A 25,998-nucleotide genomic window follows, 5' to 3' on the forward strand; every position below is an offset into this window, starting at 1 on the left:
TAACATAAAAGACGTGACCTTCCCTCAAGTTCACGGGCCCCTGAGTCCTGACTGGGGATCCCCGATTTGGAACTCCTGCCACAGGCAAGAGAGCTGGCAACCACTCCTCAGGCAGAAACTGCTACTCACAGTTTGACTCAGCAATTAGAAAGGCTGGGAGCAAGAGCGGCAGATTTGGGCGTTCTGCTCCAGAAACACCACTCGGTGCCTCAAATACCTTTAATACACAGTGCGCTTTAAAAATAGCCGTCTTCAAAAACCAAGCCGTGCCAACAACTACAGGAAAAGGCAAGCGAAAGCTCCATCTCAGCAAATATGAAAGCAGAAGACACCCAAATGCAGATTTTCAGTTTGACTTTTCTATGTTATGGCTTCGTTTGAAAACAGTTCTGTCCCTGAGAGTGGGGAATGCAGTGGAGTGCCTCCTAAGTGCACGGGAAATAAGATGCCCCCAGGAGGCCACAGAGCCCAGGTGGGAAGCCAGGAAGGAGGGAAACTGAGGCAGGGAGCATACATCGCTACATAGGCCAGTCTGTGAGCTGAGTGTCATCGGCTCTAGATGGAGGCATCGGGGGCACAGAATGTTCTTTGCTGCCCTTACTGGGATTCCTGGACATACTGGATCACCAGTATGTCCCTTGGGAAGCTAAGTTATGCATCTTTCATTTTGGTTTCATGAGATTTCAATCAAGCTGAGACAGAGAGAGAGAGAGAGAGATTGTTCTAGCCTGATTTTGGTATATAAAAGGAAAGGAGACAGTGATTTAGAAAAAGTGGGGCAGACAACAAGGGTCGGGGCGGGGGCAGGGGTGCAGTGTTAGCAACGGGGGTGAGGGTGTGGGGAGGTGTAAAGGGAAAGAGCCCCAAGGAAAGGCCAAATTCCAAAGGGACCAAGTGTCACTGAAGCCACCATCCACTTATATCTCATTTGGGAGTGTTTCTCTCAAAAGTTCTTATCTCCTCCAAGAGAATTTGGTATTTCATCAAACCACAGAAACAGAGCCTGAATATAAAAGTTCTTGGTCATCTGTTCTTCGGGCTGTCTGTCCACTCCAAATCTAGTAGCTATTAGTATGTACAATTCTGTAACGTAACAAGCACCGAGCAGATAGCAGAGTATTACAGAGAGGGAAGGAGGAAAGGAGCAAACAAGACACTGTCCCCGCCTGCGAGGGGCTTTAGTCTGACAGAAGAAGGTACAATGAGGAAGCCCATCAAATGTCATGGCGAAAAGACCAGCAGAGGAGGCCTGCCCGGTGCTGCCGAATCCCTGCAGGGAGGGGCTAACCTGGAAAATCCCCTTCTCAACCATGTCTCCCTAAAGCCCAAACATGAAACAGATCAGGCCAGAGCTACAAAATAAGACTGCAGGGAAATCATTTGTAGAAATAGAAACACCGCTCCTGGTGCAAAGAGAGATTTTTTCAGATCACAGACACTGAGAGCTCCCAAAAGGATGATCAGTAAGCCTGGAAAGAACCAGAACTGCATGGGCAACAAAGAATTCTGGAATGCACTGTGAGGCCAAAACAGCTCAGACTCTAATAAGGTTAGAAAAATAACAGTGTATGCATAACATCTTCCAAATACCTGAGGTTCCTAAGAAATGTAGCAATTGAGGACACAAGCATTAAAAGAGGACTGAGTCAGAGGGACAGCAAAGGAAGAATCAATCCGCCTCATGTCCTCAAGGAGCCAGCAGCTGGGCACGTGAGCCCCTGGCGCAGATCTAGATCTAAGCTGTGGAATGAGAAGCCCACCCACCAAGCGTCCCCGCGGACCCCCCTCCCTGTCAGGGGCCCCCCGGCGGGTGGGGAGCAGGCGACACGGAGCGGGCGGGCGCTCACCATGGGGAACAGGCCGAGCGAGTGGTAGCGCCGAGATGTGGTGTTGGGCATGGTCTTGTTCCGAAGGTTCTTGAGCTCCTCCTGCGCCTCGTGAAGCATCTCCATGCACTCCGCGTACTTGTCCTCCAGCTCGCGCAGCTGCACGACACCGGAAAGGCACGCACGGTCAGGGCTGCCCTGTGCCTCCAAGTGCACACCAAAGGGCCCTCGAGGCTCAGCTCGCCTTCCAGATGGGGCGTGCTTCTAGCCTCAGAAATCTCCCAAGGTCTAACACGCAACTGAGATCACAGGCTTCCAGTGGCCGGATGCGTAAGTCACGGGGACGAGAGGCAATCTAGTCAATGGTACGGTAACAGTGCTGTGTGGTGACAGATGGGGCGACAGTGTGGTGAGCACGGCAGGACGGACAGAGATGTCCGATCACAACGTTGTACCCCTAACACTCATGGAACACTGTGTGCTAATGATACGCAAATAAAAAATTAAGATAAATCTTTTTTTTTTTTTTTTTTTTTTAAGCCAACTTTCCACGAATGGGAGAGTGAATTGTCACACCCTCATTTCTAGCTATGTCTCTGAGCGGGCTCCTTTCCATGGTGAGCATCGTGCCATTTTCCTCACAGGACACTCAGTAGGAGTGGGCTGGACAGGGCCCGGCCTAGCAGGTGCTCGCCAGCAGTGACAGCATCAGCAGGAATTACCAGTAAGAATGGCTTTCGATTCAGGATAACACCGGCAGGTGAGGTGGACACGATCAGCGGCCCATCAGAGGGAGGCTGATCACCCTAAGTGCGATGGGCCTGGTTGGGGGGGGGGGGGGCTCACCTCGGCCGTCAGCTGCCGCTGGGCATCCTTCGCAGCCCCCAGGTGCTGGACCAGCTCTTCATTTTCCACTGCGCACTGCAACGGGGCAAGGGCCGTCAGCCTCTCCTTTAATATACCTGGAAACGTCTGTCTTCCTCTTATTACCTGATCGGTTCTGATCCTATCATATTTCTACGGTAACATTTCGTCTTTTCTGTAATTTTGAAGGCAGCCTTTCCTCCGTCCGTGTTCACTCTGTACAGCCCGCCCTATGCCCGCCTCCGCAGGCACAGCCCCTTCCCAGACGCACTTCACCTCATGCTTCTAGCAAAGGCCTGATGTGCGAAGCTAAACTGTGTTTGTTTTGTTGTTGTTGTCTTGCTGCTGCTCCGTCTTAAATCTAAAGGGGATATTATTCTGCTGCGGGAACACCAGGTGCACTGTGTAACAACAAATCCTAGGCTAGAAAACTCACAAGTTAAATTTCAGAACTCCGTATCCCCGGCACCTTTCTTAACGAATTCTATTCATGTGCGGATTATTTTTAGGAGATAAGTGCGTCTATGATGCCCTCCCCAGTTCAGGGCGACTAACTTGATTCTACTGAATTTGCTAATAAGCCCTTTCTCCAAAGGGGCAGCACTGATTCCTAAACTACGAAACCAAAGGGCACGGTCTTTGGAGACAAATGCATCCGCAGCAGCCAGAGAGAAACAGAAGCCTTACAGCTTTCGCCTTCTTCTGCAAGTCAACTATCTGTGACAGCAGGTGCGTGATTTCCTCTTGCTGGCGGGCAGCGTCTTCGGTCTTCTTAGCCAGCTCCTCTGAGATACTGGCGATCTGCACATTGGCATCCCCTTCAACCAAGAAATGACAACAAGAGAAAGTCAGACCTAGAGAGAATGGCTTCTCTGTGGTTTGCACAAGAAAAAGCATCTTTGTTACCAGACAAGGGGAGGAGAGGGCGCTGAAGAAGGAACGGTGCCCATTTTCCCATACGGGCTCTGTCTGTCATGAGAAGGAGGTGTGGGGCCTGGTGTGGGGACCCAAGCCCGTTGACTAGAGGGAGTCAGACAGGCTTTGGGAGTCAGCTGGGAGATGCCACCCCACACAAAACTGCATTGGGCTGAATCCCCATGTTCATGTGTGAACGGACCCACATCATCAACAGGAAGCCCTGCTGCACCCTGTTCTAGAAGAAACTGTGCCCATACCATATAATTCCCTTGGGTGTTTTCAACCCATACTCAGAGTCATAATTCATTTTACTAGATTGGAACACAGGGTGTGTTTCTTTTATTGTTTTGCTGAAATTCAAAATACTGTTTGCCCTTTTGTCTTAACTTGTAAACTACGATAGAGAGGGCAGGGGAAGTACTTGTTTGCAAAGCGGGAGAACTCTGGCCTCACCTTTCACACATCAGTTATGAGAAACCATAACTGATTAGTGTTTGTACATCGACAGGGGACCTCTGTAACTGGGCTTAACTTAGAAATCACGTAACTCCAGTATTCCAGCAGAAAGCCGGAATCAAAATTAAACCTCCGTCTCAGTGAGAAATGGGGACAGCGTATGGCTGACAACCTAGCACCCAGTTTCTCATGAATCAGGGTGAGGGGTGCCACGTAAGACTGCGGGGGGTAGGGTCTCATCACAATGATGGCAGCTGCGGAAAGTTAAAAGAGGGGACGGGGATGGAGCAAGAGGACCAGGCCATACTCAGCTCCTTCACACAGTCGTTGACCAGCTGCTGTTCCTTCTCTTCGTAAGTGATGGTCTCCGTCTTCAGCTGGCAGGCCTGTGGACAAGGCTCAGGTCAGAGGCTCCACATTCACACCTGGACTGGTGGGGTGGGCAAGGCTGGGTCACGGAGCAAAGATTAACCTGGGTCTGGGAAGCTGCCCTTCACCCTCTCCCCACCTGCCATCCCTGACACCCTCAAATACAGAAAGTCCATCAGAATGCCCTGCTAAGTTAAGGAATCTCGGATCCTCAAAGCTGAAGAGCTGAAAAAGGTGTACCACCAGAGGGCGCCACACAAAGCGATATGCACTCTGCAAAGCGCCACCCTGGTGTCTACTCATTTGAATCTGTCCCGGCTCCCTTTTGTGACCCCAACAGTGTCTAGGACTCAGCTCCGCCTACCGTCTAAGGATGACCACAAGAATGGCTAACACGTGTCACGTAACCTGTTTTCTGCAAGGCACTGTGCTTGAGGTCTGAGCTGGAGTTAGATCCTCTGTGTTCAGCTTAGTAAAAACAAGGGACGGTACAAAAGCATTAGAATTCAGAGACCCAAGAGCTATCCCAGGACTCTGGATAGCCTGCTCCCAGCTGACAAGGTGAGAAAATAGAGATCCAAAGGTCTGAAGAAAATATCCCAGGTGGAGAGGAGTATCTCTGAGCCCTCAGGCCCTGGTCCCAAGGAGACACTACGCTCCCGAAAGCTGAGGTAGAACTGGTAGATGGGGTCAGATTCCCTCCACCTGCTTTAGGTGGACTCTGACAGAGGCATGGATTACTGCGCACCCAGGACTGGAGGATTTACCTGGGGCAGGCACTGGGAGGGAAAGCTCTGGGCAGTAGTCTTGGCTTGGCCACTGGCTGGCAGAGAAAGCTTGCACAACCCTCTGGGTGGCTCTGGGTTTGTGTTTCCCATTAGTCAATGAGGACTAGAAGATGAAAGATCTAAGGGAACATGATCCTTTCCTCGTGCATAGCCCTGGCGTAAGCCCAGACATGAGGCTCCTTCCAACGTGTGGGCAGGTTCAAGGTGGTCTGCCCTATTGCAGGGGTTGCAGGGAGCCCTGGGCCAGCTCAGGTGGGCATGCAGCCCAAACTTGACAAAGCATACCTCTGGCTGGAGAGCATAAACTCACTGATAATTAAGACGAAAAGTACTAAACTTGCATGCATCAGTGTTTCCAGGTAGGGGCCGTGGGTGAAGGGAAGTAATGGGTTCAGAGTCACAGAGCCTTGCAGATCCTGCCTTTGTCATTCCCTCACTTGCGCCGGTTGGCAAATCACACACCTAGGAGCCTGGGTCCCAGCTTTCTCACTGTAAACGAGAAGCAAAGTAACCCGCCTCCAGCCTTGCTGTGAAATTTGAAAAAAATCCGAAAAACAAGAACACAACACAGGCAAAGTGCCTGGCACAGCAACTAGCTAGTCAGAAACACTCAAAAGCAGGAGTCCCCATGTGGTCCTAGCTCTACCTTTTTAAGTTAATCGTCTAAGAAACCTGTCTCCACATTCTCACGTACCACGTTCCCTCAGAGCCTATGTGACCTGCGGCAACATGCGTCCCTGTCACTTCCATGGCAGAGCTGGAGGATGCCATAGCCAGGCGGCACCAACGGAGCCCCGCCCTAACTGAAGGAGGAGGGGCTCGCCATGCTTGCCCATCCACACTGACAATCCCCGAATCCTCAGTCCCCCAGAAGCCAATGCCCTGCACACGGATGAGGCACGCCTGCTGGGCTCTGGGGGCCGGGGTGAGCGGAGCTCAGGTGGCTCCCCACAGACGGTCACCCTTTAGAACAGCACCGTAAGCACGGCTCCTTCTGCCAGATAAGGCAAAGGGGGCCACCACCCTCCAGAGGGACAAGGGCAGGGAGTGCACTTCACCTCCGATCGAAGTACGACGTTCTCCTCCTCAAGGTCCTTCAGCTTCTTCTGAAGAGAATCCAGATGGAAGTAATTCTGGACGGAGGAGGATGACTCATTCCTCTTCAACCTGGGGGAGAAAGTGCAATCTCGCTCCAGGGAGAGACACTGGCTCCCTGCACCTGGCAAACCACCGTTTCCATGGGGGGGAGGGGGACTACGAACCACGCAGGGGGGACGGCGGCCCCCCAGGGAAACAGCACCTGCCAGCACACAGGCTCGCCAGCACTCAGGAGCCCCATCCCAACCCTCTGGCCACCGTGTGCAGTTGCCACACGGCCTCACAACTCCGTAGAATCAACTACTCAACGCCAGTGCACATTTCCAGATGCCTCGAAGTCTATTTCATATTCACACTGCAATTCTACGTGCCTAGGACACGTTCTAGTTTGAAGTACTCTACAGGTATGAAGTCAAGTCATGCTCATAACCCTCTGAATGAAGCACTATCAGTATTCACATTTTACGAAGGAGGAAACAGGCACAGAGTGGTTAAGTAACTTGGCCAAGAGCACATAGCTAGGAAACCACAGAGCCAAGGTCTGAACTCAGTCCCCTGGGCTCTAGAGTTCATGCCCCTAATGTGAGGTTCTGCTGACTCTCCGAGAAGTCCCCACACCTTCTGTCCCAGGGGCCCACCATGGCACCTCTGGCTCCAGAACCTGGTACTATCCTCTAACCGTGGGGCCCACCCTGTTACCCGTGACCAGGCCTGGTCAATCTAAGTTGAGGGGAAGAATCCTGTCCTTCCACGCCCTGCTAAAATACTGCAATCAATTTGTTGGAGGCACATGGAGACTCCTGGTCTGGGGAAGGCTGGGAGCAGTGGACCTGAGCTGCTGGGGAAGCAACCCTGCCAAGACAACTCCAAGGACACGGACGAAGGCCAGCCCCAGAGACACGGCCCTCGGTGACTTACGGGGTGGAGCACACGGACTCGGGCTCGCTCTCCTCGGCTGCGCTGGTGTAGAACTGAAGCAGCTCATCCTTCATGGACAGCTCATGCCGGAGCTGAGACACCTGCATAGACACGGCCGGGGGCCCGGCGTTCAGCCCCGAGCGCGGACAATGCCCCCTCCATGTTCAAACACCTGCTGCTGGGGGACAACGCGCGTTTAACTCCTCACCCAAAGTGAAGGCATGTCATTGGTTTTGTGCTTTTCAAGAAAAAGAGGTTACATTTGATCCCACTGAAGAAAAATACAGTCAACTGTGTTTGGACAGAAAACCCTCTGCCTAGATTTATAGTTTTTACTTTGGTTCAGAGAGGAGGTGAGAGGAGACTAGAAGGCTCTAGAATGATGTTGGGTGGGGGGCAAGACAGCATATGGGCTTTGCAAGTAGCCAGATGACCAGCTGGGCAAATGGCCAGAGAAAAAGGTCCTGTTACCAAATGAAAGGAGAGGCCATTCACTTCTGCTGAAACCAAATGCCACCCTCCACCGGGCTCCTGGCGATGCCAGCTCTGGGTGGGCAGCGACAAGCAGCTTGTCCACCCTTGCTGTCACACTTGGCACACTCACACCCCACCCTGTGACTGCTACACCCTCACAGGGCTCGCGGCCAAGCCTGGCCAGACCTTGCTCTGTGCTATCTTGACCACAAGATAGGAGAGAAAGGAGGCAGCCATCAGGAAGTGGCCATACAGATTACTAGGACAGTTTTTGCAAGTCTCCTGATTTATACTTAACATCTTAAGCAAACAAACCTGTGCCATAAAATTTTTCACTTCCCTTTCACTGCTTACTACTGATGAACAGGGATCCAGTGCGGTAAACGAGAATTACAATCTAGTTTTCATTCTTTCTTGTTTCTAATTTGATTTGGGGCTACGGTTATTTCCTACACAACACAGTGGGTATTTACGTCTTCCATGGAGAAGCAAATTCTATGTGGGTATTTACGTCTTCCATGGAGAAGCAAATTCTATGCACACAATAGCTTTAGTTTCAACATCTAGACTGACAATGTAATGACGTGCCAAAGGGGAACATGTTACAGCTTCCCCATTCAAAGCTTTTCCAAGGAAAAAGAGGCATTTCCACTTCCAAAGAGGTGGGTGCTGTTTGTGTGAGGTGAGGGAAGCCCAGGCCAGGGCAGACATGTGGAGGAACAGCACCCAAAGGACAGTGGGTGACCATTTACTGGTTCCCCAGGCGGCATGGTCCTCTGCTCAGAGGCCAGGCTGACCTTGCCTGCTCTAATGCCTGAGAGAAGGGGAGGTCAGGTCATGATGCTGGGTGCCAGGAAAGCAGGGGGCGACTTGACTTCTCCAAAACAAGACCATATTCTACCATATCATCTTTCAAAGGAAGCCGCCCAGGATGAAAACTTTTCTTAGATATTAGCAACCCTGTTTCATCAATATTACTGTTACTAAACCCAAGCAACAATAGCTGGGAACAGCTTCAACGAGGAAAAGGTCTGAATACATCTAAGAGACATGAGTCAGGGCCTCCTTTCCCGCTGAGAAGGTTTCTGATAGAAAATAAGGGAGACCAGGAGAAGAAGAAGGTCAAGTGAAAGTCCTCACAGCTAAAATTCGCAGTTAAAAGAACAGGATGATGGGAAAGAAGCTACAAAGTACGGCCAGGCTCTAACTCCTCAGCCTTGTTCCAGCGACCCCATCCGACTCTGCAGAGCCTTCCTTGTCCTGCCTGCACCACAACCTCCCAGAAAACCAGTGTTGCCCTCGGAAACCTCAGCCCCTTAAGATAAGCCCAAAGCATTCAGACCCCCTCCCCTGCCAACGATGCCCTTCAGCCAAGATTTGTATCATGGAAATGACAGGGTTCTTAAAATGACAATACAGCCTATTTTTCTCGTTTTGTTTTACAAACACAAAATTGTATTGGAATGAAGAATGTGCCATCGCTGCCCTACCCTGCAGCACAGGCTGGCCTCCTCCTGACAGGGCTCCCCTCTGGCCTGCCTGTGCCCACGTGCCCCAGGAACCCCTGCTCACTGCCGTGTTAGCCCGCGTGCGCTCCTGCCGAGAGCTGAGTGTCTTTCCCAGCCTTGGTGAAGATCTGGACTCTCGGGGGACGGGGACTGGCGTTGGTCCAGTACACACCCAGGCCTGGGGGGACCTAGCAGGCCTAGTGGGTAGATGGAGGCTGTTGCTACCCCAGCCGGTGCTGTCCACACTGTCAGAACAGCAGCAGCAGCAGGAAGGCAGCCTTCTGCCTCCAGGTGGCCGCCCCGGGACAGGCAGCGCGCGGGGCCTGAGCGCAACCCCCCCAGCCACGGCATGGCCAGCAGCTCACCTCCTCCCGGATGTATTCCACCTGCTCCTCCAGCAGCTCGTTCCTCTCCGTCAGCGTCTTGTTCTTCTTCAACAACGACTGGCCAATCCGAGCCGCCAGTTCTAAATCCCGCTCTTTCTACGAAAGGCAGAAGTGAGAACAGACGTTCAGAACACCTGTGCTTCCTGAAGGACCCAGAGTGCTCAGTGTCAACTGAGGAAAACAGAGCGGTTAGAACTAACAAGGGTATTAATAACTCACCATCCACACACCCAGGTTTGATACCTGTTCAAAGAGGGGGAACGCTCTGCCCCCAGAATGTGTAAGAGCTATGCAGACCTCAGGCAATGGGAGACAACCTTAAAATCCAATGAAAACAAGTCTCTGTTCCTACAAGAGAAACGTGCTTCCAAAAACATTTCTCCGCAGCTGCTTTTGGTGTCTGTGAAATCACTTGACAACCTGCCTACCTGAGGCCTGCGCTATTGTATCCCCAGGGCCCAGCGCATGGAAATACTCAGAGTAACTGCTCGCTGGATGAATGAATGAGCACAGAAACTCCAGTGCTCTTGCAATGCGGCCAAGAGCTGATGCAGGGAGGCAGGCTCGTTAGAACAGACGAGGGTGGAATTTACCGAGTTATTTACATTTACTTCATATGAAACACAAATGTTCAAAGTTACTCTGAAATCCAATAGCATGTTTCTTTTACTTGATGGAGGATACTTGGGTTGATTCTTTTATAATTTTTTTTGATTTATTTATTTATTTGAGAGAGAGAGAGAGAGAGAGAGCGAGCACAAGTGGGAGGATCTAAGGGAGAGGAAGAGAGAATCTGAAGCAGACTCCACTCAGCATGGAGCCTGATGAGGGGCTGGATTCCATGACCCTGGGATCATGACCTGAGCCAGAACCAAGGGTCAGACGCTTAACTGACTGAGCCACCCATGTGCCTGTACTTAGATTTATTAAAAAAAAAAAAAATAAAAAAATAAAAAAAACCTTCAAGTGGCACCTCGCTGGCTCAGTGGGAAGAGTGTGCGACTTTTGATCTCAGGGTTGGGAATTTGAGCCCTAATGTTGTGGATAGAGATTACAAAAAAAAATAAACTTAAAAAAATTTTTTAAATACTTTCAAAATGAGATAATGCATAAAACTGCCTTACTTCAGAGACAAAGCCTGTGTTAAGAACACAGGAGTTTCTGGCAGTTCAGCCGATGACGTCGCTTGTATGTAGCAGAGCGGTACACAAGGGAAGATCTTTAGCGAATAAAGGTACAGCTGCTGGGGCGCCTGGGGGGGCTCAGTCGGTTGGGCAGCTGACTCTTGATTTTGGCTCAGGTCACGATCTCCACGTTGTGAGACTGAGCCCTGTGTCGAGCTCCACGCTCAGCAGGGAGTCTGCTTGAGATTCTCTCCCTCGGCCCCTCCCCCTGCTTGTGTAGTCTCTAAAATAAATAAATAAATCTTTAAAAAACATAATAAATAAAGGTGCAGCTGCCTCTGTGGGAGGAAAGATGTTCCCTGAGAGTGCAGACAGCAGGAGAGATGCCAGCACCGAAGGCAGACTCGTCCGTGCCCGAGAGACTGTTTGTCACTGTGGTTAGATTCAACTTGCTCCCCTGTAGCAAGGGGGAGGAGAACTCTGGAAAACAAAATCATTTAAGAAGCTTCTGCTAATTATTCTGTCCAGCTGGTGTAAAAAGCAGATGAATAGGAACATGTAGTTTAGAGCAGGAAAAAAAGCTGGGGAGGAGTCTCAGCTTCTGACTGGCTACTAACCACCCACCCACATGGCCTTGGGACCCATGGTTTCCATTGAACAAGCATCGGGCACTCTCCAGGCTAGCTCTTCCCAAACATAGGTTATGAACCGTCAGGAGGCTGACAACCATTTTCATAATGGCAACGGATATTTTGTTTTAAATGAAATTCAATAGCATGAAATTGAAATACCGAAGTGCATTCAACAGAATAAGGGTCTTATTTCATGTTTATGCTTTTGCTTGTCATGTATTTATTTATGTGAGTACAGAGTCACAGCCTGAGATGCGTTTCTTACAGCAGGTATTGGCCAAAAGTTGACCTGCTCAGGGCGAACCCTTCTCCTCCACAGCCATGAGCTTGGGCTCTGAATGCCCCTCGGACCCGGTTCTCTCCTCTGTTCGATGGGGAGGGCTGGTGGGGCCGACTGGCTGAGCTGCCCTTGAAAAAATCTCCTAGCATTATGATTCAGAGTTGTAGGATATCAAAAAAAAAAAAAAAAAAGAAAGAAGAGGGGCGCCTGGGTGGCACAGCGGTTGAGCGTCTGCCTTCAGCTCAGGGCGTGATCCCGGCGTTCCGGGATCGAGTCCCACATCAGGCTCTTCCGCTATGAGCCTGCTTCTTCCTCTCCCACTCCCCCTGCTTGTGCTCCCTCTCTCGCTGGCTGTCTCTATCTCTGTCAAATAAATAAATAAAATCTTTAAAAAAAAAAAAAAGAAAGAAAGAAGAAAAGGAAGGAAGGCAGGCAGGCAGGCAGGCAGTTTTTATTTCTAACTTCTACATCCACCAAGTAATTCCATGCCCTAGCAGCACACCTTAGGAGCCGAGCAATGGAGGTGGAAGTACAGTTTGGGAAGGCTCTGGAGTTGACGGGGATGTGGCACTCTCTCTCTCGCACAGATGATGGTCACTCTTCCCTGTTTCCTACGGTCCTGAAACCTGTCACTGCCATCCCCGCTGCCCCAGAAGCCAGCCGGGCGTCACATCATGGGAGCCACAAATACCTCGTTCCCGCAATGTGTGCCTCCTTGTACGCCTGCCACGGAACAAAGGGGACCAGCGACTCTGCCCAATGAACCGAGATGTTCATCTGTGTGCTCATCCATGCTGGCGACTGTCTCTTCCAAGGACGGTCCTTCGCTCAGCGGCCTTTCATCACTTCTGAGACTCAACATGTGTGCTTCTTTGGTACGTGGGGGAAAGGACCCAAAGGAGTGGTGGGAGGGCACCGACCTCTCCAGGCTGACTCAAAATTAGCCTCTCATGCAAATGGTTTCAGCCGGCTAACACTCAATTAAAACCGCAATACCAGTGTCCATTTCTCTTCGAAAGAGTGGTCTCCGCAAATCTAACTCAAGTCTATTGAATCTGTCTACCAGAACAAATTCTCAGACTGAATACCCAGCAAGCGCTTAAGGCCAGAGGCTTCACGGCCTCGCTGGTGTACATGACATCACGCATCCATCATGGCATGCGTCATGCGAAGTTCCAACAAACACAGACATTCTGTATGCCTTGGCCACATTCTGTGGGCAGACTCCACGGCAAAGAAATCAAGCAAAAATTATAATTATGGAAGCCCGTTGGGCAAGGCCAGCTGGAGCACCCGAAGGACGGTGAGGGCTTCCCATGGCGCACGAAGGCCAGAGCCCAACAGCAATGGTCAGGGGAAGAAAAACAAATGGGCTATACACTCACTGAAGCCCCTCCCCCTCCCCATGACACCCCAAACCTCAGACCTGGGGTGCTGCTCACCCTCCCTGCCCCACAGTGGGGCAGCTTTCACCCCATCTACACCAAAAATCTAATCTTTATAGTAATATAAATAAAACTCTCTGCTGGAAAAAAAGGCAAGAAGTTATAGCAAAACTATTTATGGATGAAATGAAAAAATTAAACAAGTGACGTCTTGTCTAAAAGTTATCCTAGGGGGGCACTGACTGGCTCAGTTGGTAAAGCATGTGACTCTTGATCTCAGGGTTGTGAGTTTGAACCCCATGTTGGGTGTGGAGATTACTTAAAAGTTATCTAGGGAGTCTGGGTGGCTCAATCAGTTAAGCATCTGCCTTCAGCTCAGGTCATGATCCCAGGGTCTTGGGATCGAGTCCTGCATCAGGCTGCTGCTCAGTGGAGAGCCTGCTTCTCCCTCTGCCTGCTGCTCCCCCTGCTTGTACACCCCCAGCCCCGTCAAATAAATAAATAAAATCTTTTTTTTTAAAGATTTTATTTATTTATTTGACAGAGAGAGAGACAGCCAGTGAGAGAGGGAACACAAGCAGCGGGAGTGGAGAGGGAGAAGCAGGCTCCCAGCGGAGCAGGGAGCCTGATGTGGGGCTCAATCCCAGGACCCTGGGATCAAGCCCTGAGCGGAAGGCAGACGCTTAACAACTGAGCCACCCAGGCGCCCCAATAAATAAAATCTTTAAAACAAAAAGTTATCTAAAACAGCTCATCTAAAATTTATAGTAACTAAAAACTTATTGTTGTCACTCTGGTTTTTCTTTACTAAGAGGACAGACCGGTTGGGCTTCTCTTGGAGGATAAATGTGAATGAACACATTGGCATTTATTACAACAAGCCAACATACGGTAAATGTTTACTTCTGAAAACAGGCAACCAGCTAGGAAATGACCATTGGGTTAAACTACAGTGAGAATGAGAGACTACAAATAAATAATTTAGGCCCTTGGAAATAAACTATTGAAAGATCCGGTTCCCTCCTTCCTCGGGAAACTGCAGCCAGGTGGATGAAGCTCATTCCAATTGCTCGCTCCCTCCTCCCGCCCGTGCTTTGCTTAAAAAGACTGTGACTTGGCTCAGCCCCTTCTGCCAGCGGTGCTGGTGCTGTCTGACACAGCCCTTGGAGATGGAGAGCACGCCTCCCACACTTCGCGACTGACTCATCTCATTCACCAATCTCAGCATAAAATGCATGACTAAGGGGCCCTCGGAACAACCCTCTCCAAACTGGAGGGGGAGGGCGCGGAGGGAGGCAAGTTCTGCCCAAAGGTAAATCCAAAGGCAGGGAGACAAGGCAAGCCCTGGAATGGTCTTCCCCTTAGAGGCAGAAACAAAAGCTCCCCGCTGGCCACGGGCTGCGCTCTGGCACCCTGTGCACACCCCCGCCCAGCACCCTCCCTGCACGCGGCAGGCCTGCGAACCAAAGCAAATGATTGGAGGAAGCGGAACCAAAGCCAAGCCAAGCAAAACACAGCCCGGTACAAACTGTCACGTGACCGAGGCAGTTAGACTTTAACCGGAACCCACCTAGTTCCAAAGAAAGGCGGTGACTCAGAGGCGGTTCTTATCAGCACAGGGAGAAGAAGACATTACAAATAAAACACAGGGACACACAGACCACTGCCATGATAAGCGGCTAAAAATAGAACAAAGAATGCACAACAAAGCCACCTGAAGGAAGCGCCCCACAAATATTCCTTTCGACAGCTCAGGGTTTTTAAAAAGAGGGCAGCATGCTCTCTGGGGAGTGACACTTGTTTAGATTAGCTGGGGGAACGGGAACTACTGATACCCAGTATCTGCACGAAGGGCTGCAGGCCCAGGCTCCTTCCGCAGCAATCCCCAAACGTCCAAGCAGACACAGGTCTTGGCCTGGGAGGGATCACCGGGCACTACCAGCTCCAACTTGGCAAGAGCCAAGAACTGCGGGCAGCGGACACTCACAGAGGCAGCATCCCATAAAATATATGACCCAGTTTGTGTTTTTAAAATGTCCCACTGACAGCCAGCAGACTATATTCCCCAACACTAAATAAATAGGGCAGTCAACACTCCAGCCAAAAGCAAGAGTCACACGCGCTGCAGGTACCAGCCTGGGGTGCAAAGCAACCGTGTGGCCCTGGGCTGCTTCTGTCCTCTGATTCAGGTCCCTTCACTGAGATGGGAGAGACAGTGGCACCCACAGCTGAGAGCTACTGCAGAACTGATGAGACGACGCACGGACAACACGCAGCTCTCAGTAACGATTTACCCTTAATAACAAGCAGGACAGCCGTGGCAGGCATTTACAAAAGGCCTATTGTTTCCAAGGTTAAAAGGGAAGAGAACTCCCACCCCCCGCCCCCAGCCATGGTCCCCACCTTGGAAAAGCTTCTAGGCTAATCCAGCTGGGTGAACAGAACAAACGCAACTGCAGGATGACTCCTGTGCTGGGGGCTCACGGGGGTACAGACCACCCGGGGGCCGTGGTGATGGTCAGCTTGGAAGGTCCGCATGAGCCCTGCGGCACAACACTCAAGGCCAGGGAAAGACGGGGCAGGTCCCTGGAGACAAGCTGGAGGGGGTTTCAGAATGTGATTTGTGTGTGGCTTTGGATGACACAGTGAGGACTTCTAGGTGTCTCTAAGGGGGGGGGGGTGTGGCAAAGTGGCCATGGTGGGCTTGGGATGGCGGCAGCTGCAGAGAGAAACAGAAAACTCCCTGCTGAGGCTCTGGGGGCTGATGGAGTGGAGTGGCCCTGGAATGAAAAGAACGGTCCAGACAGCCCCCTCAGAAGACCCGATGGCTAATGGTGTGGGGTGAGGAGTGGATGCTGGAACTACTAGGGGATCCGGACAGCATGGCACTATTGGGGGAAATGGACATAGTGGGAACTATTTTCTTTTTTTTTTTTTTTTAAAGATTTTTTTTATTTATTTGACAGAGATAGAGACAGCCAGCGAGAGAGGGAACGCAAGCAGGGGGAGTGGGAGAGGAAGAAGCAGGCTCATAGCAGAAGAGCCTGATGTGGGGCTCGATCCCAGATCACCAGGATCACACCCTGAGCCGAAGGCAGACGCTTCACCGCTGTGCCACCCAGGCGCCCCGGAACCATTTTCAAAAGTTAGTGCTGCCAACCAAGCTAGCCTCCCACGTGCCTACTGCCAGCCACCATAATGGTGGCAACGGGAGCACCACCAGAAGGCCTATGCCCTAAAATGCCTCCCAATGGTCCTATCACACAGCCAAAAACCTAACATCACCTATTTGAGGCCTAGGTGTTGGTAACTGCTGTGACACGCCGGTGGCCAAGCAGTCTCAGCTCCTGCCCACATGCCACCCAACTGGGTCCATGAGTGGAGGGCTGGCTGCAGGAGGAAGGGAGGGGAATGGATGGCTGGGCAGGTGAGCCCTGAGGAACTCAGGGGGAATCCAAAGAGTCCAGCCATCGGAGCAGCTGGGATAATACTAGATGTGCAGATGGGAAAAACACAGGGGAAGAGAGACATAAAAAATGGGATACAAAGATGCCTCCCCAAACTCTGGCTCCCACCACTCCTGCTCGGTCCTGTGTTTCAACCTTGTCCTACCAGTGGCTGAAAATGACAACAATGATTTCTGTGTCTCCCACATTATTCTACTCCTTTCCTGGAGAAGAGCTGATGAGTGGTAACATGACCCAAAGGCAGTCTTGGTTCCAGAGCAGAAACGAGGGTCTAAGCACCAGTGCCATTAAGGACGGATAACGTTGAAAGACGGGCATTTATTCAATATATACCTCTAAGAACTTGCTGTGTTCGGGCTGGTTCTAGGCATGGGGGTATACATATGGTGCTCATCAGTTTGTAGTGGTGTGCACAGCACCGGGATTCTCAACTGCCAACAGAATGCTAAGAAGAAACCGAGAAAACCAGAGTCCCAATACCAGCAGCTCATCCAATTCTAAGCAAGTTTCCTAATTTTTTTTCCCCACGATGATTTTGATTATTTCTATGCTGCATAATATCCCCTGAACCTGAGGTAAGTTCAAAAAAATTACAAAGATATAATAATGATGTATTTTTCTGACACTTTTGGATACCCTTAAAATAGAGTGTTACAAAATACTTTCAGGGCTTTTAAAAATCTTAAACTGGGTATTCTAGCAAATATTCCTATTTGGTGTCATTAATACATTCCTTTTAAAACCTAACGTACCTTGTGCAAAGTTACAGCTACAAAGACCCGCAGAGCTACCAGTTCAAAAAGTAAAGGCCCTGCCCTGTACCCCGAGAGGGCCCCATTTTGGGGATTCTTCACTGAGACAGACAATAATGTACGCTATAATCAATGTAAGTTATAATCCGTCAATCATAAATGGCTCTTTGCCTCCCCGGAAACACTCACCTCCTCCAGAAGCCGAGTGACAGCATCTATGTCATTATACGTCTTAGTCATCTGGCCAACTCTTTCAGCACATAAAACTGCAAGAAATAAAAGTGGCAATGAGCTACTGATGTCACAAACCTGCCAAACAAATAACCCATCTAATAAAGTGGCCTTCAAGTCGTGCCTGTGTGTCGGGCACAACGGGTCGCCGGTTTTGCTGGGTTCGAGCCACACTGTGCTCAGCACCACTGGATTTCACTTCCCAGTTCCAGGGAAGAGCCTCAGGGGGCTCAGGGGAGGGGGTAACTTCCAATCCTGCAAGGTTCTGATACTGTGTGTGTGTGTGTGTGTGTGTCTATGTCTGTAACTCTGTGTGTGTGTGTGTGTTGTGTGTGCACGCGCTCTTAGCGGTGGCACAGAGGACCAGGCGCTGGAGTAGAAAGGGGTCTGGCCTCATATAAACTCAGCAAACTGAAATGGGTCAGCAGCACAGCCACCAGTGTGTGAATGATCAGAAAGCATCACAGGGTCTGGACCTCGCTAATCACAGAGACCCAACCACAGGGACAGAGTGGGATCCTTCGGAATGTGGCTATTGGTATAATTATTAAATAACAATCTTAGCTGACCGTTTCATAATGGCACAGCCCCTCCCCCCCCCCAAATGGCCTGCATTCTAAGGCTAGACAACCAGTTTCCCTACCATGGAAACTAGGGTCGTAGGTTCTTTTTAACCAACACCCAAAAGGCTGATTACACTCCTGCCATACACAGGCGCATGCGTGCACACGGAGTGCTATTTCACCACATATGTAATTGTCTGTGGTCATAAGAGGCTGCCTGCAGGCCACTTTAGGACGGGTGGGTCTTTGTTCTCCTTCTGTTGGAGAAAAAGGTCGTGCAACGAAAGAATGCTTTAGTCTGCGGAAAAATCGCAGGGTGGTTTTACTTTAAATCGATGACAAGGAATCGATCTGCAATTCCACAAACACCAAGAAGGGTGTCACAGGGCTTTTCTGTGGAGGGAGGAATGAACGTAAATGGGTTTAGGACCCAAGTGTAAAATTTTTTAAAACTTGCCACCGGTAACGCTTTATAACTAAGACTCTACAAAATAATTCCTTAAGAGCCAAAGACTTGGTTCAGCTTTCACAGTGACCCACATTCAGTAACAGCCCAAGCAAGGCAGTTGGGAATTAAGTGTATTACTAAGCCAACCTCTGTAGCATTGCTAATGGCGAGCTGCAGCACGAATGCAATAGGTCTCTCTGAATATTTTATTAAATGCAAGTAAAGATCACCCTAGTGAATGAGCTCAGAGAAATCCAATCCGTTGGAATGATTTTCTAGCTTAAAGGGATCTGAAATCTGGTTCCAAATCTGAAACCCCCTGCCAGCTCTCTCCTCCACCTGACACTTCTCTGGGAGCTGGAAAGAAGTACACTGCCTCGGGCACTTTCCTTCCCTCACCTCCAGTGGGGGCTGTCCAGCTAGGAAAAGCGAGGGAGATTCGTTAAGGGTTGGTTTAAATCAGAATTTACTTTGATGGAGATGGAGGCCAGATGAAATTGCTGTCACTTGTTCATTAGCTCGGGGTCATGAGAAATCTTTACTAAGTAAAGATTCCTGCGTCCCTGCAGGCGTTAGTTTTCAGGCCAGACAACTGCTCTGCGGCAGCACTGCAGGAAAAGACGCAGGAGGCCCCCCAGACCCCTGGCCCGGCAGGCAAGCATCAGCATGCCAGGCTCATCAACCGGAACCAGACCCCGGCAGGAACAAAAGGGCTCTGTGCTGAAACCAGGATTGCGACTGGGGGCTGCTTAGCGCCTACCCACCCTCTTAACTCAGAGCACCAAGTCCTCCGCTGTTGTGGAGACAAAGAACACGGGGCTATGCTTTAATCGGGCTCCATGTCACCCAAACAGGAGAGAGCAGGATTCAGAGCTGCTTTTTTCCTCTAGAATAATTTTTAAGCTAATTTTTTCAACTAATCATGTGTGATTAATCATGTGTAGATAATCACATGTAGACTTAAGAAATAGTACAGAGATCCCTTACACCCTTCACCCAGGTTCTCGCAATGGTAAAATTCTGTAAAATTGTATCACAACCAGGGCACTGACTTTGATACAATCCATGAATCTGACTCGGATTTCCCCAGATTAATTCTTACTGAGTGTGCATGTGTGCACCTGTGTGTGACTCGTAAGCTCTAACAATCCTATTACCTGTGTAGGTTCATGTATCCACCATCAACAAGATCCTTCGTGTTTCCTTTTATAAAGCTAATTTTTAAAAAGCTTTAACGTGCTTTAACCATTGACCCAATAAGATGTACATTTGGAGCAGTGGTTTTCTCGCATTAAACAGACACATATTGTCACCACGCACACAGGGACGGGAGGGCAGGTGTGATCTTTCACAGTCAGGGCTGCAGAGTGAGATAGAGACCTTCCAAAAGTCCCCACGCTTTTTACAGCGCCCAGCTTCAGAAGTCAGAAGCATAAATGAAAAACCACTGTTGACTCTGAGATATTAAAAGACATGCACTGTTATTCCAGTTATGTTTTTAAAAATACATATAATCCCAATGGGGAAAAGATGTACTGACTTATAAAAAAACAGGGGAGAAAATTGGGAAAGCCATAAACATACTGACATTTAGATAGCATTACAAATTTTAATTTTTTTTTTTGTAGCGACCACGTACTGAAGGGGAAAAAATTACTTAAAATATTTTTCAGAAAGTACACAGTTGACTATACTATAGGGTCCTGGGATTCTCCCTGATGCAACTTTTTAGAGAAATCAGTAACAGCAGCAGCAGACCTTTACTGAGCACACTTCCTATAGCCAGGCCATGTTCAATAGCCCTCTATACGGATTATCGATAAATACGACAAGACAGGAACTTAAACTAACCCCATTTTAAAACGGGAAACTGAGGCCCAGAGAGGTTAACTAACTCCTCTGATGTCATACAGCTAGCAAATGGTGAGTTTTGATATAAGAAGAGACTCCCAGCAGGGGCAGCTGTTAACATTCATAGAGTCCCTGCTATGTCTGGGGATTTAATGTGCTTTTTCCTTAATCCTCACCGCAACCCTGCAGGGTAGGTGCTGTCATGATGACCATTCCACAGATAAGAAAACTGAGACGTTAAAGGGGCGCCTGGGTGGTACAGCGGTTAAGCGTCTGCCATCGGCTCAGGGCGTGATCCCGGCGTTATGGGATCGAGCCCCACATCAGGCTCCTCCGCTATGAGCCTGCTTCTTCCTCTCCCACTCCCCCTGCTTGTGTTCCCTCTCTCGCTGGCTGTCTCTATCTCTGTCAAATAAATAAATAAAATCTTTAAAAAGAAAAAAAAAAAGAAAACTGAGACGTTAAGGACCCGACCAAGGTTGTGGCAAAGGAGGCTGCATGGCAAGGACTGCACGTAGGCCAGTCTGGCTCACGTCCTGAGTTAGGGAGCCATAGAGGATACAAGGGCGAGGCTGAGGCCAGCACACATCAACAACATTGAGGAAGCAGAAACAGAGTGAGGAGCATTTGTGGTATAGGGGAGAGATCCCCAGCGCCGGGGCTCTAAGGCTTAGGTTTCTATAGGAGACTCTACCAAGGTCATGGGGCTCCAGATAAGCCTTGTAGTTGTGTGTCTTGGGTTTTTCTTCCAGGAAATGAGGGGGCAGGGGTGAGAACAACGAGGTGGGAAAAGGACCAACCTTTAAACAGTAAGACAAGTACAGGCTGCACCTTCCAAGCACCGACTTTCTAGATATTTAATCTATAAGAAACCATGGTCCTGTTTCTCTCTCCATGGGAACAACATTCCAAAGGGAGGCTCCAGTTCTGACCAAGGGAGAGCTAGCAAATCAATCCGCTTCCAAAGGATGTTCAAAAAACAAACACACACTGAAGTAAAAGGACAGCCATAAACCTCTATAGTAATATGAAAAAAACTAGGGTCTAAGTCCTAGAAAAAGAAGCATAACACGCCTACGGTAGCAAAGCAGATACACCGTACATGTAGCTCCCCTCTCGCAACATCAAACGTGCAGCAGGCTCTGTGCCGACCAGGACAGGAGACCTGCCCCTTCCGAGGCACACAGAAAACAGGCTGCCCATGTGCTCCATCCGGGCAATGCCAGGCAGGGGCGCAGGGTGTGTGAGGCCTGGCAAGTCTCTTTAAGGAGTCTGGACTTCCATGATGGGACAGCAGAAGCCACTGGAGGGTTCTCAAAGAGGGAGAGTCCACGTAAGAGCTGTATTTCAAAAAAAAAATCTGGCTACAGTACAGAGAAATGAGGGGGAGCGGTGGTCAAGACCGTTGATTAACCCAAGGCAATCCTAAATGGCTGTGAAAATGGAGAGGAGTGGTCTCTTGGGAGAGTTAAGAGACCAGAAGGGGTGGGAGGTAAATCAACCTGGACAGAGGGGACACAAGCACTCCATCTCCTAGGCCTACTGTCCCCTGGCAAAACAGGTGCATGCAACGGAAGGTCAGAAGCACGAAGGGGCTGTCCTAGCTCAGTCACAGGCAAAGGGGACAGTGGCTAAGGTCAGCATGGGAATAACGTGACAGGCAGAGGGCCCACCGCAGGAGGAATACCCTCCCAGGAGCAGGAGGAGCTAATCATGGTTTGCAATGAGAAAAGAATCCAGTGCCTGTCCTTGGGTGGGCAGGTGGAATTGTGAAGCCAGACTGGAATGAGTGGCCTTGGGCTGGCTGAGCAGAGAGAGGGAGGCCTGTACTGGGCCGTCAGCTAATTGAGGGAGGGAAGAGGGTACAGCTCTGAGGGAGGGGGGCCGGCGGCTTTGGCTGAAAATCAGGAACGCAAACTTTATGCAAATTAAACCGTGCCCAAAACAATTTTGAGAATAAATGCTGGCAGCCATGTTTCAGCTCCGGTTCACAGATGTGAGATGGCAGTCAACAAATCCCCAGTATCTACAGAGATCAGGCCCTGAAGAGAGATGAGTCCCTGCCTGATGCGAAGGATAAGCAGCCAGTGGGAAGCTCGGGGTGACCACCTGAAGCCCAAAAGAAACCCCTGCAGGAAAGAAACCAATGGGGCCAGGGGCAGCAGGGGTGGGGGTGTGGGGCTCCATGGTCAGACCAGACGTGGGCATGGGAGGGAGCCCCGGGGCAGCAGTGGGAGAAGTGGGCAGGGGTGGGGCAGGCAGTGGAGCCGCCGGGGCAGGCAGTCAGATGCAGAATGGCAGGCCTCAGCAATGAAGTGGAGGGCAAGAAGGTTCCAGCACACAACCTGCTCTCCCTAGGAACCCGGGCCTTCTCATCACATCAACCGGCTCTACAAGGCCCCCTTGACATTTTGGCCTTATCAGACTTCTCCCAGAAACTATGGCTGGCAGCCCTCACTGCTCACTTACATAGTGCACTGTGGTGGAAAGATTCTCCTAAAGTTGTGTGAAAGATTAGCTCTCCTCACTTCTTCACCTAATTTTGATGACATTTCTCCTATGTCAGTTTTACATATCTTTGGAGCAAATAAATGAATGAATATTTTGCACCCATACAAATATGTGTGTGTATACAGGCATAAGTGCACATATATATACAATTAAATTATAAATATATATATGTGTGTGTGTTTGTGTGTATGTGTGGGTGGGTGGGTGGGTGTGTGCACCAAGACCTCAGGAGACACTGCTCCCTTATAGCACAAAGACCAAGTCACCAGCATCCATGAATAGAAAGAAGATATTCATGACTGCCCATTTTCTTTGCATTTGGGTCGTTTGGCTTACGTTCTAGCTTATTCACAGACCATTTCTTGAAGTAATGAAAACACAGCTTTTCAACTTTCTAACGTGATTCCAGTCCCCTCCCTGATAATTCCTCCTCTTACCTTACAACTTTTTAAAAGTAAATTTTATTTTCTATAATATTTATAAGAACCCTAACCATACTGAATAAGCTTTCAATATGCCCAGTCTAGACAGGCGCTGGCAGTTAGGTGTCCGAGACAATGGTCCACAAATCAGTGGGTTATCCCTCTCTCACTGTGACCAGTAACAGCAGTTGTCAGTTGAAAAAGCATCCCTACGGTTGGCCCCGATCCTCCAGGAAGTAAACTGGGTAAGTACCTACTGTCTGCCCTGCCCCCGGCAAGGGGTGGAAAGTTCAGAACCTGAAAGCCACAGGCTAAAAAGATTCCCTCCACACCCGTGAAATTCTAAGTGAGTCCCCCACTGGTGCTAAGTTTCCAGGCATTACAAAATAAATGTCATTTAAAGCTTTGTCTGTGCGTTTTTGAATTTGGTTTGGCTTGGTGCCACATATGCCTATTTCCTTCTGCAGGGCCTGTCCCTCGCCTGCTTCTCCATCTGGGGCATTCCTGCTCCTCCCCATGGCCCAGCAGGACAACAGTCCACCACTGTAAAAACTGCACTCTTCCCAGCCAGCCTTCCCTTGGAAGACAGCTAGCAGACTCCCAGACTGGGCCAATCTGGCAAAGCATTTTGATGAGGGGGACATCTTTATTTTCTTAATTTATTTATTTGAGAGAGAGAGGGCAATCAGAGAAAGCGAGAGAGAACACAAGTTGGGGGGAGGAGCAGAGGGAGAGGGAGAATCAGGGTCCCTGTTGAACAGGGGACCCTGGGATCATGAGCCCAAGGCAGATGCTCAACGACTGAGCCACCCGGGCGCCCCAAAGGCAGGGGGACATCTTTAAATGGCTATTCTGCCCCAGCCACATGGCAGCACCCCCTGCGTACCTCAGCCAGTGACAGTGCTGGTGGGTTAGACACATGTGTCCCCACACTTTAAGGCAGGGAAACTCAGGCTCTGAGAAATCAGATGAATGGCCTAAGGTCACACACTTTACAAGTCCCTTACGCCCCTGTCCAAGAGAAAAAAAAAACCTACGTCCATACAAAACTTGTACAAAAATGTTTACAGCGGCATTACTCATGATAGCCAGAAAGTGGAAACAAACCCAAATGACCCTCTCCTGGTGAACGGATAAACAGAATGGGGTACGTCTGCCCCCTGGCAAGCTACAAAGCCGTGATAAGGTATGAGGGGTTGGTACACGCAGCACGTGGAGGGACCTCAACGACCGTACGCTCAGAAGCAGCCCGACACAAAAGACCATACACTGTAGGCTTCCTTCCGACGCAGTATCCAACACAGGCAAATGAGACAGAAACAGCTTAGTGGTGGCCGCGGCTGGGAGTGGGAATGGGACTAGCCGTGAGCGGGCATGGGGGAGCTCACATGGGGAAAGGCAGACACATGTTCTAGAGCTGGACTAGGGTGATGGTGGTACAACTCTGAGAATTTCCTCAAAAGTGTTACACTGGGGGCGCCTGGGTGGCTCAGTCGGTTAAGCGTCTGCCTTTGGCTCAGGTCATGATCCCAGGGTCCTGGGATCGAGTCCTGTAATGGACTCCCTGCTCAGTGGGGAGTCTGCTTCGCCCTTTCCCCCTACTTGTGCTTGCTTGCTCTCTGCCAAATAAAGAAAAAAGAAAAAAGAAAGAAAGCATTACACTGTCCATTTTAAAGCAGCTGAGTTTTAAGGTATGTAAGTTATACGTCAATATATTAAGTTACCAAACAACACGCAACTAAAAATACTGGAAATACGCAGACTCTGTTCCAACCACTGCCCCACTACATAGCAGTGTAAAAGCCTTCTTTTGTTACCTCGATCCCTGACTGAGCCTTCCCCAGATCACAGTGGTGCACTCAGACAGCAACAACTTAGCAATGGCAATCCCCACCCCAAAACCGGCAAAGCACACACATGTACTAGCCCGCCCCACAGAGAGCACGTTTGCTTAGATGACTGTCATTAAAATTTGCACAGGTGATAACATCAGTAAGGAAACCAAAGGCCACCTCGGTCCAGTTTTTGAAAAGAAGGGCTCTGGACTGTTTTCCCAGGCATGATGCTTGCGCTCTTCTCTCAAGCTAGAGCCTCGTCTCTGGCATAGCTGTTGTCCTTCACCTATCTTCAAAATAATTTAGACTTGGCCCAACAGCCCAAGTGGAGTAACTACTAAGACCCATAAGACACACATTATTTGGTTTGAAAAACAAACAAATGAAATAACTATTTTGATGCAGCCCTTGAAGTGGGTGTAGGAATAGAGTGAGGACCTACCAAAAATGGCCATGGCCAAGGCCATAATGAAGGTAATTCTTACAAATGGCCCACGTTCCCTCCCACCTGGGCTATGGAAGTCACATGAAGGCAGTGGAGCGTCTTCTTTGGGGACACACGTAATTGGTGCTCAAAAAAGATGAAGATTTTGTTTTCTCCCAGACCAGTCTTTGGAAAGAAAGGCTCATGTAACCAACACCCCAGAGACGGGTGAAAACGTAAAAGCCCCGGAGTATATCTTGTTGCCCCAAGATAAACTAATGTCCCAGAGAATCGCCTCCCCTCCCCTCCCATCCCCTCCCAGCTCCCTGGGGAGTGGGGGTAGGAAAGAAGCCATCTGGAAAAGGGCAGTCTTAAGTCCAATGTGACACAAAGGGATGATGCAGGAAACTGCTAAGAAGCAGTGTTCAAGAAGGCATCAACTAATAAGCAGCTGTGCTCTCAAGCCAG

The 25,998-nt window shown here is 49.8% G+C and overlaps 1 protein-coding gene across 16 annotated transcripts in view; it reads right to left on the reverse strand.

The window, feature by feature from the left end:
• The window catches only part of TRAK1 (trafficking kinesin protein 1), a 180,451-nt gene that overhangs the window by 26,526 nt on the left and 127,927 nt on the right, over positions 1-25,998 (reverse strand). For all 16 annotated transcript variants that reach the window (XM_026496797.4, XM_048215966.2, XM_048215967.2 and 13 more), the window contains 8 exons: positions 17,435-17,511; positions 9,585-9,701; positions 7,238-7,338; positions 6,280-6,388; positions 4,372-4,450; positions 3,378-3,508; positions 2,673-2,747; positions 1,848-1,985 (listed from right to left, as the gene is read on the reverse strand). In XM_026496797.4, coding sequence (XP_026352582.2) covers positions 1,848-1,985; positions 2,673-2,747; positions 3,378-3,508; positions 4,372-4,450; positions 6,280-6,388; positions 7,238-7,338; positions 9,585-9,701; positions 17,435-17,485 — 801 coding nt within the window. In that variant the 5' untranslated portion in view covers positions 17,486-17,511. The remainder of the gene's footprint in view (positions 1-1,847; positions 1,986-2,672; positions 2,748-3,377; positions 3,509-4,371; positions 4,451-6,279; positions 6,389-7,237; positions 7,339-9,584; positions 9,702-17,434; positions 17,512-25,998) is intronic.

Source organism: Ursus arctos, unplaced genomic scaffold (genome assembly GCF_023065955.2).
Source record: "Ursus arctos isolate Adak ecotype North America unplaced genomic scaffold, UrsArc2.0 scaffold_20, whole genome shotgun sequence".
Classification (NCBI taxonomy): domain Eukaryota; kingdom Metazoa; phylum Chordata; class Mammalia; order Carnivora; family Ursidae; genus Ursus; species Ursus arctos.